The sequence below is a fragment of the Cnephaeus nilssonii genome, assembly GCF_951640355.1.
Source record: "Cnephaeus nilssonii genome assembly, chromosome: 3".
NCBI lineage: Eukaryota > Metazoa > Chordata > Mammalia > Chiroptera > Vespertilionidae > Cnephaeus > Cnephaeus nilssonii.
Window position 1 is genome coordinate 38,276,146 of NC_137074.1, and position 23,709 is coordinate 38,299,854.

General features: G+C 42.4%; 1 protein-coding gene across 1 annotated transcript in view; it reads left to right on the forward strand.

Annotated features, from left to right (window-relative positions):
- USP13 (ubiquitin specific peptidase 13) overlaps positions 1 to 23,709 on the forward strand; it is a 110,235-nt gene that overhangs the window by 29,520 nt on the left and 57,006 nt on the right. The window contains exons 4-8 of the mRNA XM_079766743.1: positions 6,582 to 6,703; positions 12,272 to 12,414; positions 14,399 to 14,583; positions 21,996 to 22,090; positions 23,296 to 23,483. Of these exons, the coding sequence (XP_079622869.1) occupies positions 6,582 to 6,703; positions 12,272 to 12,414; positions 14,399 to 14,583; positions 21,996 to 22,090; positions 23,296 to 23,483 (733 nt within the window). The remainder of the gene's footprint in view (positions 1 to 6,581; positions 6,704 to 12,271; positions 12,415 to 14,398; positions 14,584 to 21,995; positions 22,091 to 23,295; positions 23,484 to 23,709) is intronic.

The window sequence follows — 23,709 nt, forward strand, 5'->3', positions numbered from 1 at the left end:
TATGTTACTGTTGTAATACAAAGACATATTCATTATTTGAAAAGGAAAACCATTGGAAACAGTCATAGAGCTGAGTTTCTCCCTGCTTTGATTCACTATCTTGTCCTTTAACTTTGTTTCTTTTATTCAAAAGACTTTGGGGTTTGATTTCTTTAGTGATCATTTTCGTGGTAGACGATGTTGCCAAGTAACTGTTTTAAAAAATTAATCCAAAGGCAAGCACCGAGGTTTTGTGTTTCATTCGGTGTGGCCCCCTCATGGCTTCCTGGGCGCACTCCCCGTCCAGCTCATTTTGGTGGGACTTGTCTACAGGCTGCCTTGTGTTCACTCAACAGTCCATATCTCAGGAGACACAAGATGTGTCCGTGCTGATGTGACAGCCTCGTGTTCTATTAGAATCTAGACTCTTCCCATGTTTCTGCTTCACCCTCCATCCTGGCCTGTGATTTCCAGCCTCATGGTTACTTCCCGGTGCAGAATGGCTGCTGGACCTCCAGTCATCACACCTCCATTCTGGAAAGCAGGGAAGATGAAGGGGGAAGGATGAAAGTCTCATCTCCCAACCGAGTCACTTCTTTTTGTCAGCTTTCTCACAGATCCTCAGCAGCACTTCAGTTTTCACCTCTCTGGTCAGAACTTGGACACATGGCCACACCAGGTGCTGCACAGGAGACTGGAAAGTAAAGTCTGTTAACTGTCTTCATTAAGGAAATCCTGTTACTAAAGCAAGAAGGGGAGCATGGATACCAGGGGGCAGCTAGTAGCTTCTGCCACAGATTCCTTCCCTAGAAGGGACATTGGGGTTGTCTCTTCATGGAGAGGAAGAGAACCAGAACTCTCTTGCAGTCTCTTGTTTCTTTGAACAGAAAGTGCTTTTCCGCTGCTGTTGAAATGGAGGTATGATGCCCTTTCTCCTTCATGAACAGAGGCAGATGACTAATGCTTTCTCCTGGAGGGAGGCTTTTATCCACATCCACTTGATTTGTGACTAATTCCTCTTCCTGTGGTTCAACAGTCACATTGAAACCATTGAATCATTCAGTTATGACCTTCAGTATTGATTTTATAAGGGAAACTGAGGTCATTACCTGGTGCTGAATGGCTTACCCCCAAGTCTCTTGAGCACTATCCTGCCCTCAACAGTCAAGTTACTCTTCCGATTACATTGATGCTCATCAATGAAATCACAGTTAAGGATTCTTCCCTCAGCTCTAGTTTTGGCTGGTATTTTTTTTTTTAACCAATAATGAAAACTATGGGTAACATTTGAATCACTTTCATTTTATGCTTCTTTTTGCATTTAGGATTAAAAAATATTTTGAAAGTATAACATATGGACAAAGCTTAAATTTGCAAAGTTATAAGTGGCTCTATAATGAAGAGTAAGTTTCTTTCTTTCCCTTCTGTGTCTCCCAGCTCCCTGGTTGGTCTCGCCAGAGACAAATAGTATTTTCTGTCTGTATGTCCTTATATATCTTGTATATTCTTCCTGTGATAGTCTGTACATATACCATACTTTTAGACTTTTTCCTATAGGCAGTGGTGAGCCATTAACACTTTTGGTTCCCAAACTGTGCTCTGAGGCACCCTGGGGTGCTGTGGCAGATTCACAGGTGCACCTCAGGATGTTTTAACTCTTCAAAGGAACACAGTGATGCTTGAACACTGCATGGACCATTAGCTCTTGTAGCTTCACTGTTGGAGTATCCAATATTCCTTCCAATGACTTCATCTCTTTGTGAAGCTGGTTTTTTGGTGGTTTCTATGGTAAAAGGCAAATATCATGTGAAAATAAATGTGGAATGGGAAAAAGGGAGGCAGCATCCAGTCTGATACAAAGAGAAGTTGTGCAGTGCCCAATAAGGTGTATTCATCCCGCAAGTAAGGAATTGTGTTATTTAAGAATGAAATAGAACATTTTTTTCTTTCAATGTATGTGTATCATTTTTCTAATAAGTAGTTAGAACATAAATACTTAATTAAGTTGTTTGGATGTAACTACTAAATAAACAGAACTATTAGGCTTTTCTTGGCTTCCTGCTGCTGTGTGAAAATTGCTGGGATGCTGTGAACTGAGAAAGTGCGGGTAGCTCTGCGTTAATGTTTCAAGCTAGAAAGGGACACTGTAATGGAAAGATAACTTACCACAATATGATAGATGGTGAGTTTTGGCAATAAGCTTATATAAAATGTGTTGTTTGATGAGATAGAAGAAGAGAAGAGCAGATGTAAAGGAGATTGGGATCTTCAAAGAAATATCCCAGGACTTGGGATGTGATTCTGGTCTAATCTTATATAATTTTTATAACAAAGCTACAAGTGCGTATCGATGTATGAATAACTGCTAATGCATTTCATAAAAATACCATATATTTGGCATGTCATAGAAATAGTGTTAAACATTCCCATATTTGTATTAAGCACTCCTCCCCCCAACATTCATAAATCAGAGTGAACGAGTTAGGGTCTTTGTGTCTGAGGCTGGGACTTCAAAGAGCTACCTCAACCTCAGAGAGCGTCAAGTCCATTTTTTTGGCTTTAGCCCTGGCACTCATACTTGATGAGAAATGGGTTGTAAAAGAGAAAATTTGGGGAGAGGTCCAGGAATGGGCCTGTTCTGAAAACTCCCCTGTGCCTTTCATGACCAGAAGGTTCTAGTGGATTCCATGTTGCCTTTCCTTCTGAAGCCGGTCACAGAACAGGCTCTGTGCTCAAGAGCTCTCCCAAAACTTCCCCTTCTTTTGAGGGTAAATGGCTGGTCTGATTTCACAGCTTTGGAGCAGCCAGACTGCCCACCTCCAGCACATGCATTGTGGTCAGGCCGAGAAGACGCTGAGCTGGGATCAGAGCCCTGGTTTTCCTTAGGGATCCGTTCCTCACTGTGCTGCTTGGAACTTTAGGCAAGTTACTTTCTGGAAATGGGTGTGGTCTCAGCCACTTCTCCCAGGGATCTGAGAGGATCGGTGAAGTAGAGCTGGGGAAGTGGTATTTTTTTTAAAAAAAGATTTATTTATTTATTTATTTATTTATTTATTTATTTATTTATTTTTGTTGTTGTTGTTGTTAATCTTCACCCGAGGATATTTTTCCATTGATGTTTAGAGAGAGTGGAAGGAAGGGGGAGAGACGGAGAAAGAGGGAAACATTGATGTGAGAGCGACACATCCGTTAGTTGCCTCCCGGCCAGGAATCAAGCCTGCAACTGAGTGCCCTTGGCTGGAATTGAACCTGGGACCCTTCAGTCCACAGGCCTATGCTCTATCCACTGAGTCAGACTGGCTAGGGCAAAAAAGGTTTTTTAAACTTAGGAAAAGAGCCCATCCAGGCATTACCAGTTATTAGTCACGATGGGAAGTGATTGCTGGGAGAAGTTGGGGGTCCCAGTCCTATTGGTCCCTAGGGCACGCTTACTCTGTAGGTTTCTCAACTGGATATTTTTGGGGTGGTGAGACTCTAATTAGAGAAATTTGGAAATTATAGATTTATACCTAGGATTGTGGGGTTATCTATATTCAGGAGAAACCTTAGGTTTGTCCCTTAAAATCGGAGTGTAGGTTCCTTCTGTTGACTTTCTCTAATTTGGATTAAGATGTTTGGGAAAGATCATGGTCCCTTTCCATTCCACTGAATTAAAAATAAAAGTGTTAAGAAGCCCAATAAAGTTCTGCTTTGTTTGTTTGTTTGTTTTGTATGACAGCAGTCTTGCCTCTTTTAAAATACACGTCAGTCACCAATGAAAAACACCCCAAACCACAGCAACCCTTCTGATGCTCTTGCTTTGCTGTTTTCCTTGGCCTGGTGGAGTTTTTAACTCCTTAAAGTCTCCTCTCACACACAGTTACTGAGTGTGTGATGTATGGTGTGTGCAGGGCTGGGGACATGGAAGATGAGTGCAACCTGTTTCCTGCTCTTGCAGCTTAGTCTGCACACATTTCGAAGTTCAGCCCTTCTCCACGGTCAGATCACATGGCAGACCCCCACATGACATTGTGGTCTTCCTGAACTTATTCCAGGATTGCTCTGGAGCGGGGGCAGCGAAAAGGAAGGGAAGGCACTTTTGAACATGTCAGGAGTGTAGAGAAGGTGGTGATGGTGATGATGGAGGTGATGGCAGCTACTGTCTGTGGAGCCGAGAAGCCCCGCCAGGTCCTGTACGAGGTGCCTTAAAACCTTACCTTGTTTAATCCTCTCAACAGTTGTGTGGAGTACACAATCCATAGCTTACTCCTGAGGAAAATGAACTTGAAAGAACTTGCCCAGCGTTACATAGCTAGTAAATGTCAGGGTGGCATTTTCTTGGACTTAGTTTGTCATTGTGTTTGGTCAGGTAAGATTTGAATTAGCATTAGATGAGTATGTTTTCTATGGAAAAGAGACACCTACATAATATCTATATATATAATAGGCTAATATGCAAAGTGTCCCCTCAGGAGTTCAGCCAGGAGACCGGGAGTTTAATCGCTTGCTATGACGTGTGCTGACCACCAGGGAGTAATGCAGAATGAAGGGAGGCCCCACCCTGCAGCTGGAAGTCCCTGATCGGCCCTGATCGCCGGCCAGGCCTAGGGACCCTACCCATGCACGAATTTTGTGCACTGGGCCTCTAGTGTTATATAAGCAGACTCTATACATAAAAACAAAAGATTTGTACTTTGGTTACTTAAAATTGTTATAAATAATATAATAAAGGAAAATTTAAAGATAGAGAAAAGTTCACCCACTCACTATTTTCATTTGTCTAGATTTCCTTCCAGTTCTTATCTAGGAGCATAACTTCTACAAAGTTGTTTTTATAGTGAAAATGATTTTGTATTTTTAGTGTTCACATAGCATAGACGTTTTCATGTTTCTACCTATTCTAAATAAATATTTTAATAATAGTCTGTTGGGTTGAACACTGTCTTCATTGAACGTTTAAGTTTTCTTTTTTTTTATTATAGATATTGGGGCATTCAAATTTTTATAACACCTAATGTCTATCTTTGAGTCATTTCCTTGAAATAAATGCCTTTAGTCACTTCTTAAACTCTTAGAATCTTTTAAAAAATATTTTTATTGATTTCAGAAAGGAAGGGGAGGGAAAGAGAGATAGAAACATCAATGATGAGAGGAAGTCATTGATCAGCTGCCTCCTGCACACCACCCAGTGGGGATTGAGCCTGCAACCCAGGCATGTGCCCCTGACTGGAACCGAATTGTGATCTCCTGGTTCATAGGTCAACAGTCAACCATTGAGCCACACTGGCCCGTCTGGAATCTTCTTTAATGCAGCTTTTCCTGAAATAAACCTCTTATGGTTCTCTAACAATGTTTTTGTTTCTCTCCTTTGGCATTTCTGAGTCTTGTCATTCAGGATCCTTCATTAACACACTTAGACTGTGTTTTAGCTATATCTCATTTTCTACTTAAAACTTCCCTCCCTTTGGGAATCAAGAGCAGAGCTGTACACAGGAAGATACTAGATTTTTGGTTGGAGGCAAACAATAGGGTAATAGCAGAATCTAGATCCTTTGGTTTTCAGCTGGCTGCTTTATCTGGTACAGTAACTCTCTCCAACCGACAGAGCCCATGTTTGTGTACCTGTTTATGTGTGGCTTTGTGTGTGTGTGAGTGGAATGTGGCCCAGTAGCTCTTTGTCACCATAGTTCCAAACACCTAAATATACAAACACGATCGGGCTGCTGGCATCATGTGAACACAAGGCTGAAATGTCCATGTAAATATTGTGACAAGATGTTTCCTGAGCCTTCACCTAACCTTTACCAGGGATTAGCCAAGCAAAGAGGCGACGACTTGATGGACATTAGCCTAGAGGACCTCATCTTTCTTACTGAAAATCCCTCACAGCCCGAGGACCAATTTACATTATGGAGTTTCCCCTCTGGGGTACTATCCAATATCCCAACAACTCCCAGAGGCGGGGAGGAGTGAGAGAGGGTGCGAGAGAAAGAGGGACATTGAGATGTTATTTTTCACTAATAGCTGCTATGATTGACCACCCGGTCTGTGCCAGGTTGCTTGTCTACAGTTTCTTATTTATTCCCCATATCAAGTGTGTGAGATAAGGGTTATTATCTCCATTCTACAAACGAGGGAACTAAGGCTTGGGGAGTTTGTGATTTGCCCAAAAGTAACATTAATTTTTGAAGCCAGAACTGAACCTAGGTTTATCTACTCCGAAACCCATGTACTTTCTTCCAAATTACAGTGTCGGGACAAACATTCCAACCCATTCTTGTGAAATCAGGAACCAGGTACCCAACAAATCATAATGAACAGCCTATTCCTTTACACATGTTTAAGAATGGAATATCTGGTACTTAGGTTTAACTGTAAAGCTGTCTGATGTGTCTCAGTCTTCTTTGTACATCTGTCACTTATAAGTAAGTATTCGTAGCTTAGGCAGATGGATGGGCCTTTCACCCCGGGTTTGGGCCGGTGGATGGTCGGTCAGAGGAGGGAGTGTGAGTGCGCTGCCCTCGGCCTGATCCCTGTGGATGCCTGGCTTCCCCAGCGAGTGCTGCCTTCGTGTGGGATGTTCTTTCTTCATGTCTTGTTCTTTGTTTTTGTTTTCTCCTCAGATCTAGATACTGATGACGATTTAAATAGCGACGATTATGAATATGAAGATGAAGCCAAACTTGTTATATTCCCAGACCACTATGAAATAGCACTACCAAATATTGAGGAGTTACCTGCCCTGGTCAGTGAGTGTGCACGGCTGCTAGCTAGATGCGCGTGGCTCTCTGTGTCAGGTGTGTGTGCGTGTGCCGTGTGCGTGCACGTGGGGGTGGGGAAGGCGGGCCGAATGCGAGAGGAGGAGAAGAATGAGCACAGGCGTGAGCATAGCGTTTCTTCTCGGCGAAGAGGGCTCGCAGGGTTCCGTTTCAGGAGCTTGGCTTCTCGCTGCCTGTGACTCACAGTCCGTTGCTTAGATTTTTCAAACCACCTCCCCAGATGTGCAGGGCTTGTCTTCTGATCAGAGGAACGACCATCATTTTATGTCCTCTGCATGTTGGCCTTCCGTGTAAGATTTTGTTTGGGATTAAATAAGCGAGTCCCACGGCTGCAACCACAGCAACATGATGGCAAAAATAATCGGGTATTTACACGTCCCGGGGCTGCAGCAGCTCTGTGGTTACGTGAACCCACTTTTCGGTTTTGCTCCTCATGAGGACTGAGATTACTGTGAATTTAGATTTAATGGTGAGGTTTTTTTCATTTTATTTATTTTTTCTCTTCCTTTCCCCTCATTTCCGTGGAGCAACTTTCATCTTCCTGAACAACTTCAAGCTGGGGAGGGTGCTGGTGGGGGGAGGAGCCAGGCTGTTTCACGTCCATTCTCGAATCCTGGGAGTGGGCACGGAGTTCCCTAGGGGACCCTAACCATTTTCCTGTTCTTTCTTCTTTTTCCTGTTTTGTCTCTGCCACTCCCTCCTTTTTTGCTTTTTCCTCTTTCCCACTCTGTGTACACCCTGAATTCTCAGAGTCTGGCCACAGGTAGCAGTGGAGTCAGAGGTCAGGGGTCAGGGTCACTTGGAGGGTAGACATGTCAGTTCTTTTTCCCTCCCTCTTAAACTCTGCCAGGACCAAAGCCAGGTCTCCAGGTCCCGGAGTCTTTGGGACTTTGTGTGACCCTATCTACAGCCACCTGCTCACCTGCCCTGGCCGATTTGTGCTTGGGGTTCCCCTGTCCTTAGGGGCCAGGTTTCCACCATCCCCCCTCTTCTGCCCCTGACTTACTTTATGCCTAAATAGAAGACCATAGAAATGAACGTTTTCTGGATTTAGGTATTGTAAATCTTTTCTCTAATGATTACATGTAACATATCCTTTTAAAGTACTAAGTGCACGCCTTTAGGAAGGCAGACAGAGTTAAATGACTTCTGCATTCTCCAATTCCCCGCGTTGATGCGGGGCTGTTACGAAGGATGAAATATAGGAGTGGACAAATGGTCGTGCCTTGTCCCACTACCTGATTTTATATACTACAGCTTATATCTTTGCAATACTGAGAGTTCTCATTGTCCTTGTCTAATGTAACTGTGCCATCAGGAAAGAAGTAAAGAAGCACACGGTAAATGATAAGTGCTTTTCCTCCCATTCACCTATGAAGGAAAAGTCTTCATGTGACAAAGTGAATAAAAAAATCTCTCAATACTTTAAATTATTCCTATATTCAGAACATAATTTGAGGTATGAATCCTGTTATTTAAAAGTGCAGTGACATAGAAATCTAAACCCAGCCGTATAAGTCAGAATTTTTACTACAGTCTTTTAGAATTAAGGAATAGTTTGAGAATTAAAAAAGAAGAGAGAATTATTTGGAAGGGGAGCTTGAAGGAAAAGCCTGGATTTATCTGATGGTAACTAATAGGATTTATCCATACTATGCTTTCTTTTCATGCTTTTAAAATTCTCTTTTCATGCTTTTAAATAACAGAGTTATTGAGCTCAAAACCACCCACCAGGTCACACTTCCTTCACCTCATGAGCTTCTCAGCACTGGAAAAATTCAGTTTCAGGTAGTTAGTTACTAGATTCTACTAAAAAGTGAAACCACCTCTTAGCAATGCAGGTCCACAGAGACAGAGCATTGGGGGTTCAGGAAGTCAGCAGTGGTATGCTTGTAAATGGTTAGCAACCACCTCGCTGGGGGAAAAGTCCCACTTTGTAGAGGTTGCTGGTTTCCTTGTGTGAATATTGCCACCATGGCTGACTTCAGGCTAACAAAATGTCACTGAATGCAGTGTTGGGAAGAGCTATTATAAAGAATTTCCACCATTCACATACCATAGATGTAAATAACCTCAAGAGAACAAGGATACTAGTAAGATATAGTAAAACCATTATGAAGTGTTTTGCATATTTGCTACCTTTAAAATATATAGTTTATTTAATGATAAGTTTATATAATTTAATCCTATATAATAAAACCCTAATATGCAAATCGATTGGACAGTGGAACTACCTGTCGCTATGATGCGCACTCCCCCTCCCCCCCACAAGGGAGGTGACTGGTGGTGGCAGGGCCAGCCAATGGGCGGGGCTAGGCCGCCAGCCAAGGCGGGTGCCAGCGGGGGTCGCCCCACAGATGGCTCTGATCGCAGGCCAGGCCTAGGGACCCTACCCTATATATTGGGAACAGTCTCTTAGATTTAAAAATTAAAACCTAGCAAGGCTACTCTAAAACTGAAAAACAGGATGATGCAGCGATGACATTAATGGACTCTGGCTTGCACATTTTGTGGTTAGCCCTGATTCTGACACTTATAACTGTGTGACAAAGCCAATTACTTCTCTCTACTTCAGTTTTTCCACCCATAAGATGGGGAAAATGGTACTATTGCCTCAGAAGGATCATGTTATGTACTAATTTTTATAATCAAGGCAAAAAAAAATGTAGCTGCCCATACAACAGCAAGATGCCTTTCACCTTTATGAAAAGTATGGTCACTGGTGCATGCAGCATCCCGGATTGCAAGAGGGATGTCCGACTGCCGGTTTAGGCCCAGCATCCCCTGAGGGGTCCCAGATTGCAAGAGGATGCAGGCCAGGCTGAGGAAACCACCCCCCCCCCCCCACACACACACAATGAATTTCATGCACTGGGCCTCTAGTTTTTAATAATGGCAGTGTTTAACAAATATCTTACAGAATTTCTTAATATTTAATAATTGAGTCTGTGAGCTGGTTTGAATAGGTTCTAGGACCCCACTGAACTTGAGGACCTGGGATGAAGTCAGGACTAGTAACAAGGTCTCTCACTTCACTCCAGATAACAAATCCAGGGAAAGATAATTCACAATCTAATTACAGGGTGGTGTATCTTGACCTTCAGCGATGATCCATAAAAGAGGCCTCTAAGTGATTTTAGATGGCCTTCTGAAAACACTAGATTAGTGTATTTTAGTGGCCCAGAATTTAAGGAAGTTTTGTTGAGTGTCACAAGGAAGGATAGTCAAAGAAAATAAATATTATATTCAGATCTTAATAAAAAACATTGTGTATTACAAACCAGAACACTTAAAGACCTAGTGGGGTAGATACAAGTCAGATGAGGACTGGGAAGGGTTTGAGGAAGATGGTGAAACAAGAAGGGGATTATGACAGACCAGACTAAAAAGATTAGGATGCATAGCGAGAAGTGCGGAGACAGCTTAAAAAACCCATATAAATCAGGAAGGGGCTGGTGGTGAACTCAGCCCCGTTCTGTAGGGCCAGCCCTGAATGGGGGGTAGGAGATGAATTTGGATAATTGAGAGGAGAGGGTAATTATATAGTAGCACTTGTGGTGAGAGATGAATGGGAGTATTTTTTTAAAAAGGTTGTAAATGATAGTTATGGATGCCTGATCTATCACGCAGTAAAAGCTTTTTGAGGGCAGGGGCTTTTTCCTCATTCCTGACTGTGCTTCGCCCAGTGTCGTCAGCTGGTAGTGTTCAGTGTAACTTCAGAAAGTTTTAAGCTGAGGAAGGATAGGATCTGATATTCACAGCAGATCACTCTGGCTGCTGCAGGAAGGAGACTGTAAGGGGCTGCTGTGTGGCCATTGGGTAAGCTGTAATGTTATTGGAACTGAGATGGGTGTGTCCAAATTGAGAAGTGCTAGATTCCAAATAGGTTTTGGATGTAGGACTTATGGGAATTGCTCATGGGCTGGATGGGGGTGGGATGGCAGCTGAGGGAACTTCCTCCATTGTCTCTTAATCAATTCTGGGATCAATCAGTGGTACCCAGGGGAAAAGATTCTGCATGGAGTTCAGCTAATTGTGCAGGATGTTAGTGATGCAGAATACAAATGTTTGCTTAAAATTTTTATTTTTAACAATTCAGTGGCTTTTATTATATTTAGAATTGAGCATCCATCACCACTATCTCATTCTAGAGTTCCCCCCTCCCCCATTACTTTTCAGAAAGAGTAGAAGGGAGGGAAGAGAGGGGGAGAGAGAGAGGGGGAAATATCGATCTGAGAGAGACACATCGATCTGTTGCCTACTGCTCCTACTGGGGGTAGGGAGTGAACCCATAAATTGGGTACTTGCTCCTGACCAGAAATCGAACCTCACATCATCCAGTGTGCAGTCCAATGCTCCAACTACTGAGCTACATTGGCCAGGGCTCATTCTAAAATATTTTTATTATCCTACCTCTCAACTTCTCATCCCCCCCAGCCTATGGCAATCACTAATCTACTTTCTGTCTCTATGGATTTGCCTATTCTGGGTATTTCATATAAATGGAATTATGTAATACATATTTATTTGTGGCTGGCTTCTTTTCACTTAGCATATATTTTCAAGACGTATCCATGCTGTGCATGTATCAGTACTCGATTTCTTTTTATTGCTAAATAACATTCTGTGGTATGCACGTATGACATTTTATTTATCCATTTATCATTAAGGGACATTTGGGTTGTTTCTCCTTTTTGCTATTGTAAATAACGCTTCTACGAACATTTGTGTATACGTTTTTGTGTGGACACATATTTATCTTGGGTATGTACCTCGGAATGGAATTCCTGGGTCATATGCTAATTCTGTTTAACTGTTTGAGGACCTGCCAAACTATTTTCCAAAGTGGCTACACCATTTTACATTCCCACCAGAATATGTTTTTTAAGACAGCCAGAAATAACATATCATTAAGCAAATGTGATGATGGGCATATGTCCAAGGTCACTTGGGTTTGGGAGAAAGCAGAGAATCTGCACACTCCCCCTTGTTCATAATGTGGATGGATCTGGCACAGAGACACCAGGCGCGTCCCTGGCCAGGGTCACATTTGCACCAGATTAAGTAATGAAGCTGCTGCTTGCATTCCATTCAAGTGCCCTTGACCACATGCCATTGTGTGATGAGTTGAGGGTATTGCATATCTGGGTGTATATTTGTTAGGAGGAAAAAACACCCCTTGGGTATTCCCTTGGCTAATTTGTAAATTGTTCACCTTATACTTTTCACTCTGCTTGCTAAGGGGTAGGAATTTTTAAAGTTGGCTCCTGCACTTGGGCTTACAAACTGGATTTGGCTCCTCGCTATCTTGTGCCATTGTCAATACTGCAAACTGTAGGCCAGAAACAAAATCCAGCAAGAGCCAGGGCGAAAGTGCTGGAATCAAGAAAGTAGGATCTTGCTTTTGTGGTAACTGTACCATTTGCATTTTCTTAGATTAAGCTGTATTTACTAATAAACCTTTAAATTTATTTTGTAGAAGTTGTTATTCTCTCAAACTGTTCTAATATATTACATTTGGGTTTGTCTTCTAGGTAACAATTGCTTGTGATGCGGTTCTTAGCTCAAAATCTCCATACAGAAAGCAAGACCCAGACACCTGGGAACATGAATTGCCAGTATCCAAGTACGCCAATAACCTCACCCAGTTGGACAATGGAGTCAGGATTCCTCCAAGGTGAGTGTCGGGAAAATGGAGCTTTACCCGCTAAAACTGGCCAAAAGAATATCTACTCTTCTACCTTCTTCTCTGAATTAGCAGTTAATATATTTTTATCAGATGCCTTTTATTAAAAATAAGCTCAAAAATTCTCTCTAGGCCCTGGCCAGGTAGCTCAGTTTGTTAGAGCATTGTCCCATTACCCAAGGTTGCAGGTTTGATCCCTGGTCAAAACACATACAAGAATCAACCAATGAATGCATAAATAAGTGGAACAACAAGTTGATGTTCCTCTCTCTCTCTCTCTCTCTCTCTCTCTCTCTCTCTCTCTCTCTCTCTCCCTTTCTCCACCCCCTTCTCTAAAATCAATTAAAAAAAACCTCCCTAAAATTATCTAGCCAGTTTGGCTCAGTGGATAGAGTGTCGGCCTATAGACTAAATGGTACTGGGTTTGATTCTGGTCAAGGGCACATACCTCGGTTGCAGGCTTGATCCCGTTGGGGCACATGTGGGAGGCAACCAATCGATGTGTCTCTCTCACATCGATGTTTCTCTCTCTGTGTCTCTTGCACTCTCTCTAATAAAGATAAAAATGAAATTATAAAAAAATAACAAAATTTCACTATCTTAATAGTAGATACTGAATATAGCCAGCCCATACCCCTGACTCTGTCCCCACCCTAATGCTCCCAGTTGCAACCACCTGCAACTCTTTGCTTGAGGGCTTTCTCTGCCTGCCAAAACGAGGTAGGCTCGTGATGGGACAGTCAGAGATGCTATGGAGTTAATGCTCCCTCCTGCCCTCCTGGATCAGCCCTCAGCCAGTGCCTGTGGAGTGGCTGGACAAATACCCGAGTTCCCCACTCAGGTGGGATAACTGCCTCCAGAGTTCCCCAGCTGGACTGGGCCCCCATTGCCCGTGGCAGCCTCCTGCCCTTTCTAGTCTCACTTCCCTGTGATGCTTCCTGGGATCACCTCCCAAACAAGCCATTTACATTCATATTTTTGTCTCAGACTCTGCTTCTTGAGGAACTTATAGTAGTCTTTGGTTGTCACATTTTTGGCTGGAATGCTCTCTGGGCCACTTGAGCATCTCCTAGGTGCTGGCGTGTTTCCAGAGGCAGGTGCTAGAAGGAAAGAGCCGATTAGGAACGTGACCAGTCTTGTTGAACCCTAACTGTACTTCAGTCCTATTCTGTGTAGTCTTAGTGCAGGCACGATACCTCAGTTTCTCCTGTTCACAGTGGGGATGGTAATACTGATGCTGAGGGTGTTCATTAGAATTAAATGATAGAGCTTCATTCAGTAAGTCCCTGGCACATACCCGATATTTAGCCTTCCATTAGGCTGATTTCCCTTCTATTTAATTTAGATTTGCCATGTAGTAGGGTTTTGTTTAAACTAGGTTTCCTAGTTAATGCATTTGAAATTTAGGTGTTTATATACGTGGAATCCTTAATGTTTTAAACTTATTCAAGCTCCTCTGTCCCTCACGTGGGAATTTTAAGGAAATGACCTCCCCTTCTGCCCTCGGGTTCTGTGTTAGTTTTCTAAAGTCCAAGAGCCATCTCGGAGGAGCGGGAGGAGCTGGTCCCCATCTGGGTGGCAGACAAGGTACTGTGGGGTCCTGCTGCTCTGGGAGTGACTCAGATTATTCCACTGATTGTTTACTGTGGCCCCAGCTTGAGGCACTCTTTCCTTCTTTTTAAAAAATATATTTTTATTGATTTCAGAGAGGAAGGGAGAGGGAGAGAGAGATAGAAACATCAATGATGAATGAGAATCATTGATCGGCTGCCTCCCACATCTCCTACTGAGGAATTGAGCCTGCAACCCGGGCATGTGCTCTGACCGGGAATTGAACCCATGACTTCCTGGTGCATAGGTCGACGCACAACCACTGAGTCACACCAGCCAGGCTTGTTCCTTCTTGAGGCACTGTTGATTTTCTAATTATGCCTTGCATTCCAGCTGTTCTAACTGTTTTCCAATGACTTTCCAGTGGTTGGAAGTGTGCCAGATGTGACCTGCGGGAAAACCTCTGGTTGAACCTCACCGATGGCTCCGTCCTGTGTGGGAAGTGGTTCTTTGACAGCTCTGGGGGCAACGGGCACGCCCTGGAGCATTACAGAGACATGGGCTACCCTCTCGCTGTGAAACTGGGAACCATCACTCCTGACGGGGCAGGTGAGTGTGCTTGTATGACTCTGGGAACCGGCAGTGGCTGCCTCCTAGATTTGAGCAATGTCTTAATCCAATGGTTGGAGAGTGTAGGCTCTAGATTCTGACAGCTCAGGTTTGAATCCTGATTCTGCCTCTTATTAGCTGTGAGGTCTTGGGGGAGTTTTCATATTCTTCTAAGTGTCAGGTTCCTCATCTTGAAGATAACCATGGTACCTCCCTCACAGCATTGTTAAGGTGCATAAGTTTTTAGCTCAGTGCACGCAGTAAGGTGTTCATAAAATCTAGCTGCTTTGGTTATTACCTCTCTGTGTCTCTCTTGGCTTAGAGGGGAGAAGCAGGAACCAGGTACTTGTGAAGCAAATGGGCACAATCAAACTCAGTGTTAGAATAGTTGGGGAAGCCCTAGAATTCATTCTTTTAGAAACAAGTAGGGTCATTATGGAGAAGATGGGTTTGAAAGGATGGATACTGCGTGTTCAGAGTCCCTGCCACCCTCTGGCAGTGGTGGTTCATGTGCAGTGAGGAGCTGAATTACTCCCTATTTACACCGTTGGCTTCAGAATTGTTTTTTTTTTTCTTTATGGTCTCACACAGTATACTTTAAAACAATACTTTTGGCCGTGTTTATACGTTAATTCCTTCTACCATTTGTGAGGAAAAAGGAAATCACATCATGGTCAGTAATGAGCAACTTAAATATTGAGCAGTGGTCATAAGACCCATCCATCATCTAAGCACCATTGAAAATAGTTATTAAGCACTATTGGGTCAACATCTAGGGCTGTCTTCTCCATCTGTCCAGGCTTGAAAGTCCATTTGTTCTTTATGTTAAGGTTAAGATGAATTTTTAGGAGCAATATGAAGATACTAGAGGCCCGTTGCATGATATTTGTGCAAGAATAGGCCTTCCTTCCCCTGGCTTCACTTCCAGCTGCCCGGGAGCCGGCAAGTCCTCGCTTCTGTTGGGAGCACCACTCCTGGAGCTCCCTCCGCCACCCTACCTCCCCCTCATAGCAGGTATCCCGCCCCTCCTGGCCACTCCATGCCTGCATATGCAAATTAACCCGTCATCTTTGTTTGGGTTAATTTGCATACTCACTCTGATTGGCTGTGGGCGTAGCAGAGGTATGGTCAATTTACATGTTTGTCTGTTATTAGGTAAGATGTGTCTTTTCTCTGTTCTCTTTCTGAATTAGCCTGCCTCTGAGTAACTGACTAGGATGGGCTCACTAAATGTGCTCTGGTCAACCTTTCCATTGAACTGGTTTCGTTTCTCACTTGTTTTATCACTGAGGCTGGCAGTTAGGTCACGTCAAGATTTTTTGGATTTACATTTTGGGTAATTTTCCCAAGTTAGAGGACTTATTTTAATTCATTAGAGTAAAGTAGCTGCAAGAGGCCTAGGTGCTTGTGGGGAAGTGCGGGACTTGGTTGGAAAGTGTGTAAGGAGGATTCTCCGAAAGGTCGGGGGCCTCTAGGGAGACCTTGCCAAAGGTGGCAGCACCTGCCTTGACTTTTCCAAACAAGTCCGAGCCCCCAGGTGTTTTGCTGGAATCTCTGTGTTTAGTCTTTAGACTCAGCCTTGTAGAAGCATGTGCTTTCTCAAGGATACTTACCCTGCTGATTGTATCTAGAGATTAATTTTAGTTCAAGCTGTTGCTACAATAAAAGCCTAAGGAGGCAGGTGAATGAGGCTGTCTGGTTCCTATAGCCAAGCAGTCCCTTAGCCCTCTCTTTCACAGAAACGTATATCAGAGTAATCCATTCATCCATCGCTCTGGGTCTGCTGGTTAGTCCCAGCAGGTGCTGATGCTAAACATCCCCCCATCCCCCCAAGCAAACAGAACTCTACACAAACTAGGTCAAATGCTAAGGCTCCCAGGGTCCGAAGAGAAAGTTCAGGATATGGGGCTGGACTAGGGCTCCAGCCAAGGGTTTGCTGATCATTGCTGTGTTGAATGACTGCTGTATAAGGCAACCATCATCTTCTTTTTATGGGACCACAGAGAGAAGGGTTTGTAATGTAGGCATTGTATTGGATGAAATTATAAGGAGATAATAATTCAAATGTTTCTACTTTCTGTGCTTATGTAGTGCTTTGATACAGCCTGTTCAAGACTACAAATGTTGATGTACATGTCTTAGTTATACAGTTTTAGTTGTTTGAAGGCTGGACTATTTCTTACTTATCTTTGGGTTTCATACAAAATATTATACATAGTAGGCACACATACTTTTGTTAAATGAACCAAATGGCATACAAATATTTAAATAATTAGATTTTATTTGGCCCGGTCAGCGTGGCTCAGTGGTTGAGCATCAACCTATGAACCAGGAGGTCACAGTTTGATTCCTGGTCAGGACACATGCCCAGGTTGTGGGAGCCGATCAATGATTCTTTCTCATCATTGATGTTTCTATCTTTCTCTCCCTCTCCCTTCCTCTCTGAAATCAATAAAAATATATTAAAAATAATAAGAAACATTTTATTTAAATGTGTGCCAATAATAAAGGCAAAGGTTAATTCTATTTTCTTTGCATCTTTAATTCTTCAAAACCTTTTTTTGTAGAGTGAAGCTTATTTTTAAACTGCAATTTAGAGTGCATCTGAAATTTTTTTCCTTTTCGTTTGAGGAAGGGAAGTTTATATTTGCCCCTTGATTATTCAAGAAGCAGATGTTCAGTGAAACATATTTAGAAAACAGAGAAAAGTGTAGAGAAGTAAATAAAATCACTAGTAATACACTTGCCAGAAAATCACTTCTAACAATTAGGATATTTTCTTTAAGTCTTTTTTTCTTTTCTAAAGCCTTGATTAGTTCTTATACAAGCCCCCTCTTCCCAACCCCTATTTTTACAAAACTTGAATTACACTGTATAAAGCTTTATACCTTATTTTTTATCTTTTAACTTTAAATTATCTTTTTCATGTCATGAGAATCTCATCAGTATCCAAGGATAGTTCCATAAATCATTTCACTATTTCCCTGTGAGTTGTTATAATTTTTTTTTGCTATTCTGATGAACATCCTTGTGGACATACAAACCTTTGGGTGTTTGTCTATTTTTTTATGATAAATTCTTATGAACAAAGGACTGAAACTTAATTTTTCAGTTGCTGAGTTTCTTTTTTACATAGTTGTAGTAATTTACATTTTCTACCCCAGTGTATGAGAATACTCATTTCACCAAATCTTGGACAACTTGGGGTATTCAGAAAATTTAAAAACTTTTGCTAATCTGTTATCTTGTTTTAATTTTCTATACTAGTGAGGCTGAACATTTTTTATAGTACTCTTGGCCATTCATAGTAATTTTTGTGAATTTCTTAGGTTGATTTTCTAATAGATTTATGTGTAGGTGTTTTCTTATCGTTTTTAAAAAACTTTAGCTATTAAGAACATTGACCCCCCCTCCTTTTTTTTTTTTTGTTTCCAGGGCTGAGCCATAGCTGGGTAGCTCAGTTGGTTAGAGCATTTTCCAAATACACCAAGGTTGTGGGTGTGATTTTCAGTTAGGGCACATACCAGAATCAACAAATGAATGCATAAATAAGTGGAACAACAAAAAATTGATGTTTCTCTCCAATCAATCAATAAAAACTAAAAAATGAAAAAAGAATATTAACCCATTATCTGACATAGTTAAAATTAAAAAAATATATTTTTATTGACTTCAAAGAGGAAGTGAAAGGGAGAGATAGAAACATCAACAATGATAGAGAATCACTGATAGGCTGCCTCCTACACGCCTCCTACTGGGGATGGAGCCTGCAATCTGGGCATGTGTCCTGACCAGGAATCGAACCGTGACCTCCTGGTTCATAGGTTGATGCTCAACCACTGAGCCACACCAGCTGGGCTAGTTAATTTTTTTTTAGAGGAAGAACTTTTAAGGTTTCCTTTATTATATAATTGACAATATTTGAATAAATTACTCACATTTCAATCATAGATGAACAAAACACTGACAATAGCAGTGTGAATCATACACTCCATGGTGAGGGTTCTCAAATTCATTTAGCTGAAATAATGTTCACTTTCTGAAAAAAGATCAGGATTTGATTCCTGCTTATCTTGCGCAGAGTTGGTTTTAGCACAAATGACTATTTTCAGTCTAATTATCATTTCATACAAGTGTATGTGATGCATCAGTTCTGTTTTAGTTTCTCTTAAATCTGTGTTTAATAGATTGCTAACTGTAACACTGTTTATTTAAAAGCCAAATAAGTTAATGGAAACATGTGTAAAGTTTCCCTAAATATCGTATGATGAACCTGTGTACTCTGAGGCCCTAGAGGGCACGGTGCCCTTGGGAGCAGGGTGGCCACCTCCTGGTGAAGGTACCACTGCTGAGGGTCCCATATTCCACACTTGCTAAGCTAATTGAGGCTGACTCAATGCACAAGAGACAAAATCTCAAATTCGGACTTTATTTTTTAGTTTATAACGAGAGCTATAACTGCTTGCTTGACCAGTACATTCCTTCCCTGTGGGAAGCTGAATTATATTTAGAATATTGTTTAGTAAACATGGAATCCTAGCAGGTTGTGGGCTCAACTATTTAATGGTAGTGTGATCTGATCATGCTGATTTCCTTCTCCCCTATAAGGATATACCTATTCAGTGACAAACTCCCACTCATCTTGAGGTCTCAACTTAGAATGAGCTCTTCCAAGAAGCCCTGATCCCCCAGGCTAGGCCATTGTGGTGGCATGGGTAATAAAAATGGGCCCATATCAAATTCCACTCTGGGTCCCCATGGGTACCACAACAAACAAACCAGGAAACAAACAGATCACCAAACAAACAAACAAGAAGGTTTCCTTTGCGACATTGGTTTGGCAAAGCAAGGAAGAGGTTCTTGGTGGGAAGGGAGTGAGAAGGGGTGGGGGAAGCAGAGGGTGTATTTATCTTCCATCATGGAAACTAGTTTACTCAAGAACATGCCTCAATGCCTTGGGTGGTTGGGAAAGAGTCTTCCAGCGATGCCCAAGGCAACTGTGGGAATGCCTATCCCACTGGCTGCTTCACCCGCTCAATAGATTCTCAAGGTGGTCTTCTTTGATCAACTTAACTCTTGACCTGGACATAAGCTCCCTTGAGTTCCTGTCAGCTGGAGGGTTTGGAATCAAGGATTGATGACTTCATTTTAGTTTTCATCTGGCTTGTGCCCCTGCTTGTACTGCTCCACCGTAGCATTTTTCACAAGACCCTGGAACTATGTTGAATGGTGGTCACCTTGGACAGCAGCACCTGAGCACCGTGTGTGGTATACTGTCATACTTGTGAAACATTGCTTGGGTATTCCTGGGAGGATCCTCTGGGGACTTCCTAACTGTGCTTCTTGGCTCCAAGTTTTTAAGTCAAGTTAGGGTAGGGGAGGGCCAGGCAATGCTTATTTGCTACAATAGTTTCTGAGCTAAGATGGACTTTGCTAAACCGAAGTTAGAGATAAAGTGAATTTCCCAATGAAAAATGTACAAGTCAGGACTGTCAGCCTCTGAGTCCACTTTAGATATTTTTTTTTCCTGTGACTCCATGTTATTTATAAATTCTTCATGATGACCAAGTGTAAGGATCACAGTTCATTTTTAGATTACTTGTATGTTCCTCACCAAACTGCTTTTGTCATTGGAGTAAGAAATACCTATAGTGTCTAACCGAATCATGTCGTATCTTTGGAGCAATAAATGACTGGAGATAGGAAACATTACTTTCTCTATGTGGCATGAGTCTAGTGGGTTAGTCATTATCCTAATAGCTCTGTGATTTTTGCCTAATCCAAAACTCTGGGCCAATGTCAATGGTGCAGGCCTAGCAATTTTATTATTTTCTAATAGATCTCTGATAATGAGAGGCTTAAAGTCTTAAGTCTTCAAAACAACCCCAGTAGTTAATAATAACCCAAGTTAAAGTGCTCAGGGAATGTCCTTTTCACCTTCCAGCCAATATTTGAGTGACATTTTTCTGTCATTTGTCATAGATGAAAAATATTGTTGCATTTGTTTCAAGTTATTAGTTCAAATATTTGGTTGATGTTTTTAGTAAACTTTTTGGAAGTGTTTTCTTAATTGGGTTGGGGTTTTGTCTTTTGTTTTTGCTTTCAAGCACTGAATTATATTTTTTAAAAGGATATAAATGAAGACTATTACCCACAAATTTAAATGGGCCTCTAGGGAAAGAGGAATAGAAGAAAAAGCTATACAATGTTTAATCAATTCTATATAATAAAAGGCTAATATACAAATTGTCCCTTCGACCAGGAGTTTGACCAGGCGGCAGGGCCAGCCTGCCAACCGCCCGCAGCCCCTCCCCCTGGCTGGCCTGGTCCGATTGGCCCTGACCAAAATGGGCCGGCCCGACCCCCCCCCCCCGGGGCAGTGCATGAATTCATGCACCAGGCCTCTAGTTAATAATAGAATCTCCATGTATTTGATGACAGTGCATCTCCATGTACCTGGGTTTGGGCCAAAGGGTCACCATAGTTTCTGTGTATTACTTTTTCTTCTGCTGGTGACATTCCAAAGAGCAGGAAACTCCTTGGACAGTCTATCTTTTAGTTTCTTACAGAACAATATCTTTATGTATATTTCCCTTGTAATAAGTTTTATTCTTCAAATTCAGGAGTGAAGAAACTGACATTTGTCTCTTCATTTCTATTGAGGGCCTAGGATGGCGCTTCACCAAGTCTGCAGGTCTCCTGGGAGATTTCAGGAAATAGGCTGGTGCAGAGGGAAAGGATGGGGCCAGGCGTCAGAGTACCCGGGTTCTGGGCCCCCTGTGGGGTTTGAGGCAAATGATGTCACGCATTGTCATCTTCTGTGTGCGCCCAGGGTGCACTGTGAGGTGTGGACCCCGATGTGGGACAGAAGGGAAGGGGGGCAGGTGGCAGGTGGGAGTTGGTGAGCTGATAGGCCTGAGACTATAGAGGTTCCAAGGCAGAATTGTGTTTTGTCCTGGACCTCACACCCCAAATCAGCCTTTCAGCTGCCACTGAGGACCTGTGTTCCCCCATCGATTCTCCCTGCTGTGGGCACAGTGTCCCCCTTCTCCTCTCTCACCCTCTTTCCTCCTGAACTTAGAGTACTGCCTCTGTGGTTTTGGTTAGAAAAGTCAAATGTTAGGCATTTATGTTTGTCGAATTTAAAAGTATTTTAACTTTAGACACTGCTCTTTCAAGAAACCTTTTTATATTCCTGAAATGTCACAGGAATTGATATATGGGTACATTTACAAAGAATACCTATTTATTATGTTTGTTGCTCAACATCTGTCGTTCTCCAGTTGAGTGTAACTTACAAAAGGTTTCTGTTTTGTTCATTAATATATCCCAAGCCAGGCGCATAGTAGGAGCTCAGGAAATATATGCTGAATATTGAATGACTTGATTACAGCTTGTTTTCTCTTCTCTAGATGTTTATTCGTTTCAAGAAGAGGAACCTGTTACGGATCCTCACTTGGCCAAGCACTTAGCGCATTTTGGAATCGATATGCTTCATATGCATGGGGTGAGAACGTCTGCTTTTGTCTCTGTTCCCATCTTGTAAGGAGGGAACTGTCTGTTTTATTTAATATATAATTTCTCTAACATGAATCTTCATTTTACAGGTTTCAGTGTTTGCATTTATTCTTTGAATGTAATTCATTGGCATTTTCTTTTGGTTACCAGCTTGGACTTTTTAATGTTATAATAAAAATGGCAACTTGTCAAGTACCACTTTGTTTAGTTGGAGTTTACATGCAAAATCTCCATGAATGGAGAGTTGCATGAATCACTCTGTTCACTAAAGGGAGAAGGTACGGGAGATGACCTTTAAAATTATCTGTGACCAACATCACTTTAATTAACTTCAGGAAGGGAAGCGGAGCATCTGGGGGAGGGAAAGAATAAGCCAACGTATTATTGCTGATGGAAGAGCTTTACTTAATTTAACACCGTGTTTCCAGGCTGCTGTCAGGACTGTGATGTTAGTCCCTGGGAGGAGCTATTGAAATGTGTGTGCTCTGTCTTAGCCCTTTCCGCAGCCCAGGCCGGCTCCCTCTCCTCATGTTCTCCCATCTCCTCCTTCTCACTCATGTCACGTGTTAATTTGTTTTCTCTGCTCTTCTGTAAGCCTTCCTCCTGGGTCGAAGCACTCCCAAGCCCCGAGTTTTCCGTCACTTTCCTCTCCAACTGTTTGCTGGGTTGTGTTTTATCCTCTCCTGAAATTATTCTACTTGCTTCTTTTTTTTTTTTTATTCTTATTTGTCTTTCTTCCTCCTCCTATCTCCTTTCTTCTCAGTCTCTCTGACTTTTAAATGTGTTTTTTTTTTTTATTGTGGAAAGATAGACTTCACATAAAATTTACCATTTTAACCATTGTTTGGCATTACGTATATTTCCATTGTTGTACAGCCATCACCATCTCAGTCTCTCTCTCTCTCTCTTTTTTTTTATCATGTTCCTTCTTATATGTATCAAAACTCATACTGAACAATGAGTTCTGGGTTGCAAAAGAGGCTTTATTTTTAGCACCTGTATGTAGTTTTTGTCCACAAATTACAAAAAACAAACACAAGTGCTAATCATCTCAGTCTCTTTTAATCAGGTTTTTATTCCTCTGCTTAGTTGGGGGAAAAAGAGGCGGAAACACCATTGCTGTTAGACATAATTCATGGGGCACCCAACGATGATCACAGCTAAAGTTGTTTTTCTTCAATGACTTTGCCCCAGACAGAGAACGGCCTGCGGGACAATGACATCAAGCCGAGGGTCAGCGAGTGGGAAGTGATCCAGGAGACGGGGACGAAGCTGAAGCCCATGTATGGCCCTGGGTACACGGGGCTCAAGAACCTGGGCAACAGCTGCTACCTCAGCTCCGTCATGCAGGCCATCTTCAGCATCCCGGAGTTCCAGAGAGCGTGAGTGTCCCCGCCGCCCGGCCCATTGCTGCCCCTGCCCCCGCCCCCGCCAGGGCCAGCCCAGTCCGGGTGTGCCGGAGAGCCCCTCTTCATGAGCTGCAGGCCATCTCACCACGTCATCCGTGGTGTGACTTCTTTTTCTTTTTTTCCATATATTCTTCTTGATTTCAGAGAGGAAGGGAGAGGGAGAGAGATAGAAACATCAATGATGAGAGAGAATCACTGA